This window comes from Alligator mississippiensis, chromosome 15 (assembly GCF_030867095.1).
Source record: "Alligator mississippiensis isolate rAllMis1 chromosome 15, rAllMis1, whole genome shotgun sequence".
Lineage (NCBI taxonomy): Eukaryota > Metazoa > Chordata > Crocodylia > Alligatoridae > Alligator > Alligator mississippiensis.
In genome coordinates this window covers 31,416,273-31,432,835 of record NC_081838.1, presented here as the reverse complement: position 1 = coordinate 31,432,835, position 16,563 = coordinate 31,416,273, and the positions used below count along the sequence as shown (strand labels likewise).

At 44.0% G+C, this 16,563-nt stretch overlaps 1 protein-coding gene across 1 annotated transcript; it reads right to left on the bottom strand.

The window, feature by feature from the left end:
• Positions 1 to 11,116: 11,116 nt before the first annotated feature.
• On the bottom strand, positions 11,117 to 12,073 carry LOC132245552 (olfactory receptor 14A16-like). Its single transcript, XM_059718143.1, has one exon. The coding sequence runs from the start codon at positions 12,071 to 12,073 to the stop codon at positions 11,117 to 11,119; it is 957 nt and encodes a 318-aa protein (XP_059574126.1).
• Positions 12,074 to 16,563: the final 4,490 nt, after the last annotated feature.

Below are 16,563 nucleotides of genomic sequence, written 5' to 3'. Positions count from 1 at the left end.
ATCGCTGGCATCTGAAGCAGCTGGATCCAAAGCTGAATCAAATAGCTGCCTATTCACACAGGCCTAGAGGACAGTGTCCCCAAATGTGTGAATGATCACAAGCACTTCACAGACTAACTTTCCTTAGAATCAGCAGCTGCTAATTATAATGTGTAATCTCGCCCAAAGATTACGGGCAGGGAAAAAGTAGTAAAGTTGACAAACTGGGATTCGCAAGTACATGAGGACATCATAAGGACTGGGGTAGGCCTAACATCTATCTGTCCATCTTCCTGCCCTCCCAAAGGAAAAACAAAGTGTCATGACCCACAGGTTTGATTTTTTGTGTGTGCTTCGGCACTAAGAAATATCCCCGTGGGTTTACAGCTTCATTGCACGGAGGAGTTCTGCTGCACAGAGAACCCGCGTGCAAAGGAGAGTTCCCGCCACTTTGCAGCTGTCTTTGCAGGGTGCATTTTCTTTGCAACACAGAAATGCACGGTGCAAAGAGTTCCCGCTCTTCGTATGCAAATTTGTGTCCCGTTATTGGCTAGTGCTAAATTATTCCCACGTGGCGGCTAGCGATTGGCCTGCTAGCCGTATAAGAGGCTTGAGCAGTTTCCGCCCAAGCTGAAGAGGACTCCGCATCCATCTCGTGGGGACTCTGGGTGCGCGGCAGGGTCATAGATACCTTGTGTGTTATTCAGAGGAGTTTGGCGGCCTGATCCACCGCCCACCTCTTCCCGTCTTCGAGCGGTAACTTTCTATAAGATGTATCGACGAGTTTTCTATTTGAGGCGCCCTTGTCCTGGACATCCGGAGTTCTGTTTGCGTAGAGCCTAGCAAACTCCACGTGATTGTTCGTGTTTTCTGTTTGTAACCGCAACTCAAGAAAGTTTTCCAGCCTGCACCACGACCATCTCGGTGTGAGTAAACAATCTTCAAATCAACCGTTACGTGTCTGTGCCTAATTCTAGCTCGGCGCCCGCCCTCTCCGACCCGGCGTGCCCTGGCTGCCGGCCACAGCCCACGTGCAGCGCAACCAAGGGCCCGGGTTTGCGCCCGGCCCGCACACAAAGAAAATTAAAAAAAAGAGGTTGTGACATAAGACAATTCCATCTGTGAGTCTTATCATTTGCAGCACTCTGCTTTGACTCATCAAATAATTAGCAATTGAATTTAAATCTTAATCACACATTCATAGCATCGGACATGCCCCAAGGGTCATGTGGTCCAACCCTCTGCATGAATGTTGGAATGCTATGCCTAAATCACCCCTGACCAGCACTTGTCCAGCCTCTTCTTAAAATCTCTAATAAACAAGAGTCCACAATTTCCCCTGGCCAGTTTACTCCACTGTCCTAGGATTCTAATGTATGGAAGATTTTTCCCTGGTTGCTAAACTAAGGAATTTTGCTTCAAATTAAACCTTTTCTCCCAAAGAAAGTGAAAAAAAGTTGTTTTCCCTCCTCTCTATGCTGACATTTCTAATACTTGAATGTTGATACCATGTTAAGCCTGCTTAAGCACCTTTGCTGCAAACTAAACTTGCCCAGTTCTCTCAAACTTTCCTTATAAAACTTACCTCCCAAAGCCTTTATCCTTTGGTCGGCCACCTGTGAACCCCCGCTAACTTCTCCATACCCATTTTAAATGGCATGTCTACACAAGATACGTTAACATGCATTAGCCTAATTAACTGTACAATACAGGCATGCATCTACATGTGTGCCCTTACTGTGCAGTAAAAATGGCTAATCCTGCCTAAATTTGATACCTTCAAATTCAGGATTCATATTTAGGCATGATTAATTAAAGCACATAAATGCATGTGTAGACATGACCCAACACTAACTTTAGTGCTGGGTCTGCCTAACCATTGGGGGACACCCTGAGCCAAGCCCCAGAGCTCCTACCTAGGTGCCTCTCCTGCCCCAGGGCTGGGCTGCTCTGTAGCAACCCCTGGCTGTAGGCTATGAAAGCCAGCAGCTATTTTATGTCCTGGGATACACACACCAGGACCTTGGAGCACTACAGGCCCTGTATGCCCCTCTGGACAGGACCCAGGCTGCCTCTACCAGTCCTATCCCCTAGCCAGAAAAGCTGCTTGGCAACAGGTGAGTATTGCAAAGGGCTGCATCTTGTTGTACCTCTGTGTCCAGTCCTGACATCTCCATAGGACTGCTGCCTGGCTGCCTCTGGCAGCAGGGCTAGCACCTGCTCCCTGTTTCTGCTCACCTGCAGCACTGTCTCCTGTCCTTGCCGGTCCTGTGGTGAAGTTTCTCTGCCATGTGGCTCCCAGTCCCCAGCCTTGTCCCTCTGTTGAGCCCTTCTGGCTTCTGTGCAGGGCCAGCCACACACAGACAGTTGCATGGGGGCCCAGAGAGCCAATGCAGGATGCATCACCATGCCCTCCCCATCCTCCCGATTTGAGGACTGGACCTGCCCATGTGTGCGGCGCACTGTGCAAGGCCTGCAAAGGAAGAAGGGTAATGGTCAGGATCAGTGTAACAATTCTATTGGGAGAGAATCTCATGTCAGAAACATCTCATGAACAAACTATCAATACTGCCCTTGTGTAAGTGCTGGAATTTATTTAGTGGAAAGTATTATTGTTGGGGAAAATATTTTTGCATAAAAATAAGTTCTGGAAAAGTACTTATGTGTAAACACACACACACACACACACACACACACACACATATGAACACCAAAACCCTTAGAATATTTCAGATAAAAACATATTTCATTATTATTTTTGTTGGTACAGAAATGCCTTAGAATGCTTGCCTTTTGATTGCTTCATGCCTCCGTTCTCTTTGTCCCCGGCTCTCCATTTCAAGTCTCACTAGAAACCATCTCCCTTTATCAATTTGGCAGATCAATGTGATATAATCAAATGAAAAAGCCCAGTATGGAGAGCTGAATAGGGATCTGAGGCCTTCAGACAGTAGCCATCCTAGGAAACCCACATGATAGTTTTGGCTGGAAGCATCTTTTATTTGATTTTTAATAGCAACAACAGGAAAAGCAAGAAGCACAGCAAAAACCAAGGCCACAGAAAGAGCAGGTTCACTGAACATGGCACTTATGACTACAGTAAAAAGCTGGTCAATAAGATGTGAACATATCCTCCTTTCCTCTTCCCTGGTGTATATAGCATAAACATAGACATCATCCCAAGAGTCAGCTTTGTCTAGAGTGAATCCACACTGAGTCCTGCCTGCCATGTGATTATAAGTTAATTTATATGGTCCCCATCCTGAACTGGACAGTCATTTCTGTGCCATGATAGCCCAATGCCATTCTTCTTTTGCTTCTTCTTTGTGTCATTGATATTTGCCATTTGCTTAGAAGAACTTTAAGCATTTTGGGGCCAGAGAAAATTCTTGCTATGCATTTGCTCAGCACACTTTGTTGGGTCCCCCAACCCTAATTTGAGAGGCATTCTGATATATAAAATACATTTTTTAGGGGTATCAACTAGGGTGCTTTTTCTGGAAAACAGCAAAACACGGCTGCAATGAATGAGGTGGGAATGGACTTCTGGTGTAGCTGTCTCCATTCTGAATAAAACTGTTGTGAGCAATGTGTGCTGGTGTTTGCTCCCTGCTTGCTCTGGCTAATGAGTACCAGGATCCATGGGCAATTGGACTGTCATCTCCCTAGTCATTGGGTGCTGCATGGAGTCTGGGTCTAACAATGTAAATCAGGATGAGTGTAGAAATTCCACTGGAACCATGAATCAAAGATATCAGTATAGGAAATGGTATATCAAGGTAGATTATAATCAGACAGGATGGTAGTGGTTCACCCAACAGAATAACTTTGCTGACTTGTTCTGGGTGGATGTTGAACCTACACCGATCCTTTTTGAGGCAGGTACATCCTATGTTCAAAATGCACATAAAATTACCTTAATCACCAAAACAATGTATATGTATTGACAAGTTAAATTGAATATTGATGTAAATAGTGTGGAAGCCATCCAACCCGAATGCAAGTTTTTTGTTCCAACCCTGACAGAGGGATGGATTAATTGGTTGTCACAGGCTATTGAATTGAATAGATCCTATCAGAAGCCACAGAACACAGGAAGTGTCCTTGGCAGCATTGAAATGGGACTCGTGTCTTAAATACAGCTAACCCTGAGGTCATGATGAATAAGTTATTCTGAGCTGCACAACAATTACGAGAATAAAGGGGTCCAATAACATCCTCCCTATTAGAACTGGGCAGACAAGCAGTCAATAATGCGAAGGTTTTACCAACATGGCATAAGTTTTCACAACTAGAACAACTATTAACCCTCAGAACACTAGAAGATGCCCAAAATTATACTGGTATGGCTGTAACTTGTGCACAAGCAGAAAGATGGGTGCAAAATATCTTGAGTGGAATTCTCCAGCAAGAATACATGTGAATTATTCCCGCTGAAATCAGCTGGATACTTGCAAGAGTGGCAACCAAAACTGAGATGGACTTACAAAAACAATGGTCACTTGACTATTTTGAATATTGTCCTCACCAAAAGGCTATTTTAGCAGCTATCTATACTATATCTAAAGCCAAGGTCCACCAAGTATATCTAACTGTTTATATAGACAAAAGAATAAATGGAGCCATTTGGAGAATAAGTAAACATTCCCATTGGATAATCCAAGGGTCTACTGACACCACAGATGTAAGTCATTGTGATAGAAACTGGAATGGTATTATTTGTGAAGGAACCTATGAACGTATATAGGACACTTGCAATAGTCAACAAAATATGTCAGTGTAATTTCCATGTCATGAAAGGATATAAGGAAACTACGACCATATATATGTTTTGGATTATCAATGCATATGCATTAGCACTGGATGTGACCATATTATTTCAAACTATTGGTACATAGTCAGTATTTTAGAGTATAATCAAACCTTTTGTATGTGTAAGACTTCACATGTTAAGGGTTGTGATATAGATATGTGGATACCGATGAGGTATAATTCATCAATAGCAAGTAATTTATCTGTGTATACAGTGCTTCAAGCAACTCATATTGGAATAAATTTCTGTGTTAAGGGAGATGATAATACATGACAAGATTGCATAATTGCTAGAAGTAAATTTGGAGAAAGTGCAACACATGTATGTGTCGATATTACATAACAATTCCTGAATTGTAAAAATGTTGGATACAGTTGCAGCCACCACACATCTATGGTGGGAAACCGTGTTCGGGTGGTCACCCACTGTTTCAGGCATCTTTAATGGCTTGTTACATCCAATTGAATTAATTGTCGGTGGTCAAGTTGGATTGAGTCTGATGAGCATTCTAATAATGATATGGCTGTGTCAGATGAGGAGGCAATTAATAAGATTGTATGAGATAAATAAAAATGAGAGAAGAGTGAAAGATAAGTTGAATGAAGAATTGTTAAACAGGAAACCAGTAGACTTGGAATATATGAGTATGGATAAGGTTTGAAAGGAATATGCATATGAATGATGAATGAGAAACTTGAAGTTGTATATAGTTCTTATATCAAGTTGACAGAGTTGGAATTAGAGAAGCCATTACACTATGCTCCAAGGACAAGGCCCTCTCCAAAGCATGACACAAGATTGCCATAATGACTTGGGCATGGCAGTAAGGAAACATTGGAATAAGGGTGCCATGATCCAGCATCATAGCCCAGCCTCTAGCACGGATCTTTGAAAACTCTTGGCGCTCTGGTGTAGTGCCCGAAGACTGGAAGAAGGCCAATGTGGTGCCTATCTTCAAGAAAGGGAGGAAAGTGGATCCGGCTAACTATAGGCCCATCAGCCTGACTTCTATCCCAGGCAAGATCTTAGAAAAGTTTATTAAGGAGGCCATCCTTAATGGACTGGCCGACGCCAACATCTTAAGGGATAGCCAGCACGGGTTTGTTGCGGGTAGGTCTTGCTTGACCAATCTCATTTCCTTCTACGACCAGGTGACCTATCACCTGGACAAGGGAGAAGAGATTGATGTCATATATCTTGACTTCAAAAAAGCCTTCGATCTGGTGTCCCATGATCGTCTCTTGGAGAAACTGGCCAATTGTCGCCTTGGGTCCTCCACGATCCACTGGCTGGAAAATTGGCTCCGGGGTCGGACCCAGAGGGTAGTAATTGATGGGAGTCACTCATCGTGGTGTCCTGTGACCAGTGGGGTCCCCCAGGGCTCTGTCCTTGGACCCATACTGTTCAACATCTTCATTAATGATGTGGACACTGGAGTCAGAAGCGGACTGGCCAAGTTCACCGATGACACCAAACTTTGGGGCAAAGCATCCACACCAGAAGACGGGCGGGTGATCCAAGCTGACCTGGACAGGCTCAGCAAGTGGGCGGATGAGAATCTGATGGTGTTCAATGCCGATAAATGCAAGGTTCTCCACCTTGGGAAAAAAAACCCACAGCATCCTTATAGGCTCGGCAGTGCTATGTTGGCTAGCACTATGGAAGAAAGAGACTTGGGGGTCATCATGGACCACAAGATGAACATAAGCCTGCAATGCGATGCTGCAGCTAGTAAAATGACCAAAACGCTGGCTTGCATCCATAGATGCTTCTCAAGCAAATCCCGGGACGTCATTCTCCCCCTGTACTTGGCCTTGGTGAGGCCACAGCTGGAGTACTGCATCCAGTTTTGGGCTCCACAATTCAAAAAGGATGTGGAGAAGCTTGAGAGAGTCCAGAGAAGAGCCACGCACATGATCCTCTGATCAGGTCAGGGAAGCAGACCCTACGATGACAGGCTGAGCGCCCTGGGGCTCTTTAGCCTGGAAAAGCGCAGGCTCAGGGGTGATCTGATGGCCACCTACAAGTTTATCAGGGGTGACCACCAGTATCTGGGGGAACGTTTGTTCACCAGAGCGCCCCAAGGGATGACGAGGTCGAATGGTCACAAACTACTACAAGACCGTTTCAGGCTGGACATAAGGAAGAATTTCTTTACTGTCCGAGCCCCCAAGGTCTGGAACAGCCTGCCACTGGAGGTGGTTCAAGCGCCTACATTGAACACCTTCAAGATGAAACTGGATGCTTATCTTGCTGGGATCCTATGACCCCAGCTGGCTTCCTGCCCTTTGGCCAGGGGGCTGGACTCGATGATCTTCCGAGGTCCCTTCCAGCCCTAATGTCTATGAAATCTATGAAATCCAGCGCCTGGTGTATGTTGTAGTGATACCTTGTTGGATGGATATCTAGTAAAGGTATCAAGGAGGGAACTCTTGAGAGCGTATTATGCTCATGGCTGGCTCATGTTAGGTTATGGGACCAGGACAGTTCAAGTTGGTAAGGCCCATTCACAGGTGAGACTGTAAGTAGGATGAATGTCATTCTGATCCTCAGTTTTGTAATTTTCCATACAAGACCCCTTATGTATAATGCATAGAGTGCAGTGTGCACATTTTGGGGATGAATGCATCATCCAAAGTGCTGTGCACACTGGCCCTTTAAAAGGTTTCTGTGAGGGAGGGGCTTGATGTGTGTGGGGGGGGGGGGCTGGTGTTCTGTGTGGTGGGGAGCCTACATTTGTGAGAGACTTGGTTTAAAAGGTGTGATTTTTCCCCAACAGTATCCCTGCCTGCCTGCCTCCATGGCTGGCTGAAATAAGTATTATCTGTAGATTATTAACACTGAAAAAAAATTAGAATGATGCTTATAATCATACTGCTGATAACAGTTTTAGCTGGTGCAAGAAAAAATTAACCCCCCTCTTCCACAATGTGAATAGTGTCTAAACAGTGAAAAAAAGGGCCTGTAGTGAGTTAATATAGAAGGAAATGAACATACATGTCTAATTTTAAATTTGTAATTTTTTTTAATATTAACGTACTACTACTACTTACCAATAATTTGAATGATATTTTCTCTGGTCAGAGTGAGAACTGTCTGTGAAGCATGCTGTGTGTGTCCTACTTCCAGAGTGCCTACGTGCTCTGGCTCCTGGCCTAGAACACTTGTGTGCTTGCCTATACTGTGCAAGACTCTGAAATGCTGAAAAATTAGAAATGTTCAGGTAGTCCAAGCATCTACTTAGTGAAGAATGCTTTCTGAACTCTTTTGAAAAACGATGGATGTAATGTTCCTTTTCTTTTCTTTTAGATAACTCAAAGGCACATCAAATCTTGCCAAAAACTTTGAATTCCATGTACTTCCTGTAGTAAATGACTGTTCTGTACTCTCCAGTATCAGACCGTTGCACACTGTCCAGATACAAAAGAGCTCGGTGTACTCTGAAGATACAAAAGAGCACAAAGTCATGGCTGGGTTCTGGGTGCTTGCCTCTATTTTGCTACTTGGACTTGTTGTACTCTGAAGATACAAAAGACTACACAGTCATGATTTTGGGCTCAGTGAGAATTGGCTACTGTCAGGCATTCAGTTCATTTTGTACAATAGGTCCAGCAAGAGAGTTAGCATGAAGTTTTGGTATTTGGGTAATACCTTTTCCTAAAGGTAAACAACTCAACCTCCCTCCCTTAGTGTCTGCCTTCCTATGGTCCCTGCCTCAATCTCTGTGGCCTTTGGCTGGGCCTGCTTGGTGTGTGTCCTGTTGCCTGATGATTGTGTTATTTTGTATCTTGTATCTTGGGAGGACAATGAGCCCAATTAGCTTTGTCTACAATAATGATAATAAAAAAAAAGATAAATAATCTGCCTCTAATGAATAATTGGTTTCCAATAGTAATTAATGTCCAGGGAGCCAGTGAAAAGGACTGCAAAAAGGGGAAGCAGTTTGCAGGCTGTTCGCAGGACAGTCCTTGGGTAACAGCATGTATTCATGGTGCTGTTAGGCCATACCCCACAGTTACAGTGAGCCTAGCTATTAGAGAACAGGAGTTTAGGATTGTTGGTGCTGTGTCTGGCCACCTGATCCACTAGGTAGTGACTGGAAGAGAATGGGACACAATGGCCAAAGTGTTATTTTTGCTGAGAGATTAGTTTAATTTGACCCTTTCCCTTTCTGTTGAGCAGCAGCTAAAGAAAATATTTCCATTTGTTGATCTCAAGCTGTTTGGATGCCATCCCAAATGTTGCTGTGAACAGTGGAGGGAGGGACACAAAAAACACACTCATGGCCAGGGGAAGATGTTGTGGGAGACCTAGGCTTACAATGTGATTTGGACAACCCTGGGAAAAGCTGAAGGGGCCCCAAACCTGAGAAACCATCCAACAGAGGTACTGGAGCAGATAGAAGAATCTCCTGATTTCTTTCAAAGTCAAAGGAAGGAGTTTGTCGCTATTATGATTGTTTGTATCACACCAATGGGTTCATGATGGACCCAAACATGACATCTCAGAATCCTCATTTTGAGTTACAGGGGAACCTTTTGACTAGGGCTACAAGAGACTAAACTATAGGTATTGGCTATACCAATTGTTTGTACCAAAACAGCACTGAAAACAGGTGTTGCCGTTAGCCAGTGACATACACTGAGTGAGTCACTTGGGGGTAGAGAAAAACAAGGCAGCGCATTTGTGAAGTTCTTCTATCCGGGAGTCTTCTAAGACATCAAAATGTCTGGTGCTTCCTGTCCAGAATGCCAGCTAGTTGAACCAGCCCCAGTCAGAGTCCGTTAGGGCACCTCCCACTGGTTAGTACCACATTTGAGTGGGTGAGAATGGACCTGGCCAGATCACTAAAGCCAACTGTGAGTGGCTACTGGTTAATTCTTGTGCTGGTAGAGTATGCCACCACATATCCAGAAGCAGCAGCCATCCACTCTGCTTTGGCCAAAGTGGTTGCCTCAGTTATTGAAAATACCCTCTTCCCAAGAGGTTAGCGGTGTTATCTAAACAGGGCATTGTTTTTTTCATGGCTTCTGCAGGAGGTCTGCGCACTCTTTAAAGTCCATTTGGTGAAGGGCTCAGTTTACCCTCCCCAGACAGATGGTGCAGCTGAGAGATTCAACTGAATGTTCTAGGGGATGTTGTGAAGCTTTCTAACTGGGCAACCCCAAATTTGGGACAAGCTATTTCCCTGGTTATAATTTGCCATTTGGGAGATTTCACCATCATCAATCAGCTCTTCCCCTTTTGAAGTGTTGTATGGCTGGCAACCCTGAGAATATTAGACATCTTGCAAGAATCTTTGCAGGCCCAAGGGGCAGAGGCCCAGAATATGGTACACTGTATCCTTAAGTTGCTGGAAAAGCTAGATTTAGTGAGAGCCCTAACCAATTTCTTCAAGCAGCAAATAAAAGCAGTACAGTAACTTACCCCTCCAAGAAACAGCACTTTGCCCCAAGTCTTAACCATTTGAAATAGATGGTTAAATCCCAAGTAATTTATTATTTAGAGAGAAATTCCCTTTAGAGAGCACTGCAAAGTTATTGTCTTCCAAACAGCCTTTTCACCATAATAAAAGGGGCATAGCATTCGTATATTTATTAATTCTGATTAATATGTAATAAGCCATATAGATAAAAAGACTCTATGCCCACAATAACACATTTTTAGGAACACAGTAAAGACCCACCAAGAGTAAAAAACAAAACAAAAACACTGGGAAACCCTAAGAGTTGACAGACTGAGAATCTCAGTACAAAGGGATTTAAACAATATTGCTTCTCTTCAAATCCTCTCCCCAAAAAACCCCATCTAAACTCTTTAAATCAAAATAGGGTATTTCTGAAAGAAAATGTTAAGTTTTAACAAAAATGAATTAAATGAAATCCTGTGTCCTATCCTCTATTCCTTTGATAGCTACCATCATCCATTGTAGCTTCATACAAAATTATTCCATGAATCAATCACATGACATGGTGAAGATAAACTAGAAAGGAAAACACAAAAATCACTGGTCCCGCAAAAAGGTATTTTATTCTCCAAATTAGGAAGACCGTAATACCTATCAGGCACTTGCTATAGCTATAGCTCTTTTATTTTCTATTTACAGGCAATGCCTAAATAACATAGGTGTGTGCTACTTCAAAAGGGATATCCAGAGAGGGAGAATGCAGAAATGAAAAGTCCACTGATCTGGTTTCCATTATGTAATATTTTTACCACACTAAAATTTGCTTTTTAATAAACTGATCACACATTATGTTTTCATGGAAATAATACTGGCATCACTTCAGTATAACTGTTATGAATAATACAACTGAACTACCATCATGAGAGGGAAATTAATTTGTTATTATTATCAAACTTTCTCCTATGGATCAGTTTCCTCACAGAATCTTTTAGCTCCTTGTTCCTTATGCTATAAATGAATGGATTCATCAATGGGGGCACCAAAGAATACAAAACAGCTACAAAAAGATCCAGTGCTGAGGGGGAACTAGAAGTGGGTTTAATATGGGCAGAGATGCCAGTGCTCACAAGCAAGGAGACCACAATGAGGTGAGGGAGGCAGGTAGAGAAAGCTTTATTCCGACTCCCTTTAGAGGGCAATCTTAGTACTGTAGGTAAGATCTGAACATATGACACAACTATGAAAGCAAAGCAGCTTGAAACTAAACACATACTAAATACAATAACCCCCACTTCTCTGAGGTATGCATCAGAGCAGGACAGCTTGAGGAGCTGGGGGATTTCACAGAAAAACTGGTTGATTACGTTGGAGCGGCAGAAGGGTATGCTCAGCAAGCCCCCAGCATGCAGTGAAGAATGGAGTGTAGCACTGACCCATGCACCGACAGCCATTTGAATACAAGCTTGCTTGTTCATTATAGTCTCATAATGCAGTGGCTTGCAGATGGCAATGTACCGGTCATATGCCATGATGGTGAGGAAGGCAAGATCAGCTATTCCAAAGAGTGAGAAGAGGAAGACCTGAGCCATACATCCAGAATAGGAGATTGTCCTGGTGTTTAAGAGAGAATTGGCCATTGACTTGGGAACAATGACAGAGATGGATCCAAGGTCAAGGATGGACAAATTCACCAAGAAGTAGTACATAGGGCTGTGGAGGTTGTGGTCCATAGTTACAACAGTGATAACAAGGAGGTTCCCCACCAGGGCTGCCAGGTATGCTACTAGAAAGATGAAAAAGTGTAAGATCTGCAGCTGCCGAGTGTTAGAAAATCCCAAGAGGAGGAACTCAGTTACAATGGTCCAGTTGGACATTTTCCTTAGCACATTTTGCAAAACCTGTTAATAGTAGAATAAGAGAAATGGTAAGGAGGAAAGTAATAGAATCAATGGTTTTGATATTCCCATCAATAAGCTCTCCTTATTAGAGTTTCAACGTATCATTATAAGAAAGTAGAATATTTTTGGTTATCTGCCCCCCCCATTTGATTTTTAAACAAACATTTCCCCTAGAAAAGATCCTACATAAAGGGAAATTGTTTGATTTTTCATTTTAAAAAACTGAACAAAATATTTACCATAAATAAAGCATTGGGGGGGAGTTGTTTGGTTGGTTTGTTTTTTTTACTAAAAATCTATATTTTTAATCAATTTCACTGGAAAACCTTCATCCAGCAGAAACCAGTTTAAGTTGTGAGATCAAATATACCCTATATATTGTATAAAAAGCTGAATTTGACACAGGTTCCCCACCTACCCACACTCCCCTGCAATCAACTGTAGAACATTATCTGAATTAAAAGTAAGACCCTGAAAATGTCTTCATTCACTCTCTTAGCTTAGATCTTATATTCAGTATGACGTAGGTAGCCAGGTTTTCCAACTTTTATATTCCTAAATCTCCTCTGCATCTTACTAATACAAGACACTTCACCGATACAACAAACTTACTGAAATTGTCTTCGTGGAAGTTTCCTCATCTTGTCTCATATTCAAGCTTCCCCTACCAAGATTCTTTGCTCATGTCCAAATGACAGATCCTGCCCAACGGATCTGTCATATCTCCTTTGCACCAACCATTAATATATATCCGCAAAAGCACAGATAACTCAGAGGTCTTTCTCTGCTCACTCTTTCACTGAACTGACTGAAGTAAATCCATACAGATTTCTGAGTGTGCCACTGACTTCAGTCATGCCTTGTAGAAAAGGACTGAAGCAAGAAGGCGATTTTTCCTTTTTGTTTCTTCTAAAGGCTTGTGGGACTTATTCCCTGTAGCTGTGTACAGCTCAGAAACAAAGTACCACACATAAACATTTTTAACTAAGAAGATTTTAGCAAACCAATATAGCTATGCACTAATTTAATCTCTTGCAGTACACAAGTCCTATGATCCCTGTGGAGGCACCAAACTTCTATATCTTCCTCTTTTGTCACTTTTAGCCTAACTAAAAAAGGAAAAGGGAAATGACTGTGTCCCTGCAAGAACCCCATCACAAAGCACCCTACAATGTCTACACAGACCTGACACCAAGAAAAAGGGAGCCCCCACAAGTGATCACAGTACCACAGAGTCAAATTGGGCCCTTGAGGGAGCACTGTGTCATGTGGAGGATGGCCATCTTCAATACATGCTCTGATGTCATGACCGGTCTGGGTGACCGGGCAGGCTCGGTTTCGGACTGTGACTCCCAGCTTGTGCCATGCCCTGGGCCTTCACCAGGCTGCTTTTTGCTTTTTTCTTTGTGTGGGAAGTTGAAGGTTTTGTCATGTGTATGATTGGATAGAGCAGGGTAGGTCTGCTCTATTTGTTTATAGAGGGCTTTGGTCTATATGACCGTGTGGTTGGTGTGGCGACCGCATAACGGCAAGTAGTACATAGGCTCATGGACCTTCAAAGCAAACGTGACAGGTGGGTGGGACCAGAAGTCCTGCCTCCTTCACCTCTACCCCCTTTACCCTGATATGGTGCATGATGTCACTAGTTCCACCCCCTGACCCGTCACGTGGTGCATAACATCGCCAACCCCACCCCCTGCCCCAGGCACGTGATGTGTGACATCACAAGCCCTGCCCTGTCCCAGTCACATCATGTGTGACATCATCAACTCCGCCCCCACTCCCAGTCACATGGTGTGTGACATCAGTAACTCCACCCCTGCCCTCCAGACACATGGTGTGTGACACCATCACCACACAGTACATGACATCATGACTACGAGGGAGTCAAATGTACTCTGTCCAAGTTTGCAGATGACACAAAGCTATGGGGAGAAGTGGACACGCCGGAGGGTAGGGAACAGCTGCAGGCAGACCTGGACAGGTTGGACAAGTGGGCAGAAAACAACAGGATGCAGTTCAACAAGGAGAAATGCAAAGTGCTGCACCTAGGGAGGAAAAATGTCCAGCACACCTACAGCCTAGGGAATGACCTGCTGGGTGGCACAGAGGTGAAGAGGGATCTTGGAGTCCTAGTGGACTCCAAGATGAACATGAGTCGGCAGTGTGACGAAGCCATCAAAAACGCCAATGGCACTTTATCGTGCATCAGCAGATGCATGACGAATAGGTCCAAGGAGGTGATACTTCCCCTCTATCGGGCGCTGGTCAGACCGCAGTTGGAGTACTGCGTGCAATTCTGGGCGCCACACTTCAAGAAGGATGCGGATAACCTGGAGAGGGTCCAGAGAAGGGCAACTTGTATGGTCAAGGGCCTGCAGACCAAGCCCTGCGAGGAGAGACTAGAGAAACTGGACCTTTTCAGCCTCCACAAGAGAAGGTTGAGAGGCGACCTTGTGGCTGCCTATAAGTTCATCACGGGGGCACAGAAGGGAATTGGTGAGTATTTATTCACCAAGGCGCCCCCGGGGGTTACAAGAAACAATGGCCACAAGCTAGCAGAGAGCAGATTTAGATTGGACATTAGGAAGAACTTCTTCACAGTTCGAGTGGCCAAGGTCTGGAACGGGCTCCCAAGGGAGGTGGTGCTCTCCCCTACCCTGGGGGTCTTCAAGAGGAGGTTAGATGAGTATCTAGCTGGGGTCATCTAGACCCAGCACTCTTTCCTGCTTATGCAGGGGGTCAGACTCGATGATCTATTGAGGTCCCTTCCGACCCTAACATCTATGAATCTATGAATCAGAAGGACAGTCCATGCAGCACCACTGAAGCCCACCCCCTCATGTTGCAAGACCTGCCATAGACCACGTGGTACAGTTATGACATTTCAGTCTTCAGACTGCTCTAGCCCCCGGGGCACAGGCATGGCCTATGGGGTGGCAGTGGGGTGCGGGTGAGAAGGCAAGAGTGGTCTGTAGCCAGGTTTGGGGGCATGGGGTACACTGAGGGGTTCTATTTTGTGCATCTGGAGTGTGTGCCATTACATGTGGCATATGAAACCATAAGCAGAGGGGTAGAAGTAATTGTAGCAGAACTCCGCCAGAGATTCATAAGCAATGACTATGCCCAGTTTCATATTCAGGCACGTAGCATGGCAAACTGTTTATACTCTTGATCTATTAATTTAAACAAGATGAGCCCAGAGCTGTTTTTAGAGTGGTTCAGTAATCTATTACAAAGCGAGAGAGAAATATTGCTCAATTCGACATTTTGGCTGGTTGTGGTTGATGTGAGAGGCCCGGGTGGTGGGAGCTGTAGAGTTAAAACTCTATCCCCTATTCCCAGATCATTGCTAGAAAGAGAAAGTATTTAATCGACTCAAATACCTATGATACTAACCTGTGCTTTGCAGGCAGTCTATTGGCTGTTACAAAACATAGAGGGGCCAGAGATGCCAAACTGCAGGATGGTGCCAAAGAACTGCATAGGAAATTAGGCATCAAAAGGTTATGCTCCATCAAGTACCTTTGTTTGAAGACCTTGAGCAGGTTAACATTCACATAGTGATGCAGAAGGAAAAAAAATTGGTGGAGTTTATCTAAAACACAGGACTCACCGAGATACCCCGACACCTGTTTTCTTCTGCTGCATGGTGAACATTATTATGGTATTTTGGATGTGAAAAAGTTGTTTGGCATGAGAAATTATTGTGATCTTTGTCAGACATTGTACAGCCACTGCCACTTGTGCAGGTTCTGATGTCGTCTTTGCCTGAGCCTGAACTGCTCTGAAAACGTGGGCAGGACACAGAGGTGCCCTAATTGCAAGCTGTTCTGTTGTTCCAAAGAGTGCTTAGAAAGGCACGTGGCCCTGGCCTCTGAAAAGCAGATTGAATGTCTGACTAAAACTCTGTACGATGAGCATAAATCTTACATGGACAAAAAGCACGAGTGCAAAGGGTAGCAGTGCAAACAGTGTTATGGGAAAATCACAAGCACTGGTGCTTCATGCATCAGATTAAAGAGCCTGAAGAAGGTGAGGGATACATTTTTTATGATTTTGCATGTGTGCAGGAGACGGGTATGCATGTGCCCAACTACATTTTTGCAATGGAGCTGAAGAGAGGGGGGAAAAAACCTCAGAAAACCGCAGGCAAAAACCACCAAAAGGCTTGTAAAGCTAAGCCCAAAAAGCCAGAAAGCACTTGGGAGTTTAAGGGCGAAGAGTGTCCGTCTGATTTTATTAAAGTCTTTATGGATAAAAAGTTCAAGGACTACACCTTCATAGCTCACAATGCCAAAGGCTACATTGGTTACTTCATTATCAGCCAGTTATTGAAGGAAGAAAAGGGCATGAAACTAATCACTCAGGGCGGTAAACTCATGTGCACTGAAGTGACCAGGCAAGGCACCCATTTCATAGATTCTTTAAACTGTTTGCCAATGAAACTTAGCAGACTTCCACAG

Excerpts from the sequence above, each read along its gene's own strand:
- LOC132245552 (XM_059718143.1), bottom strand. The coding sequence starts at position 12,073 with ATGTCCAACTGGACCATTGTAACTGAGTTCCTCCTCTTGGGATTTTCT.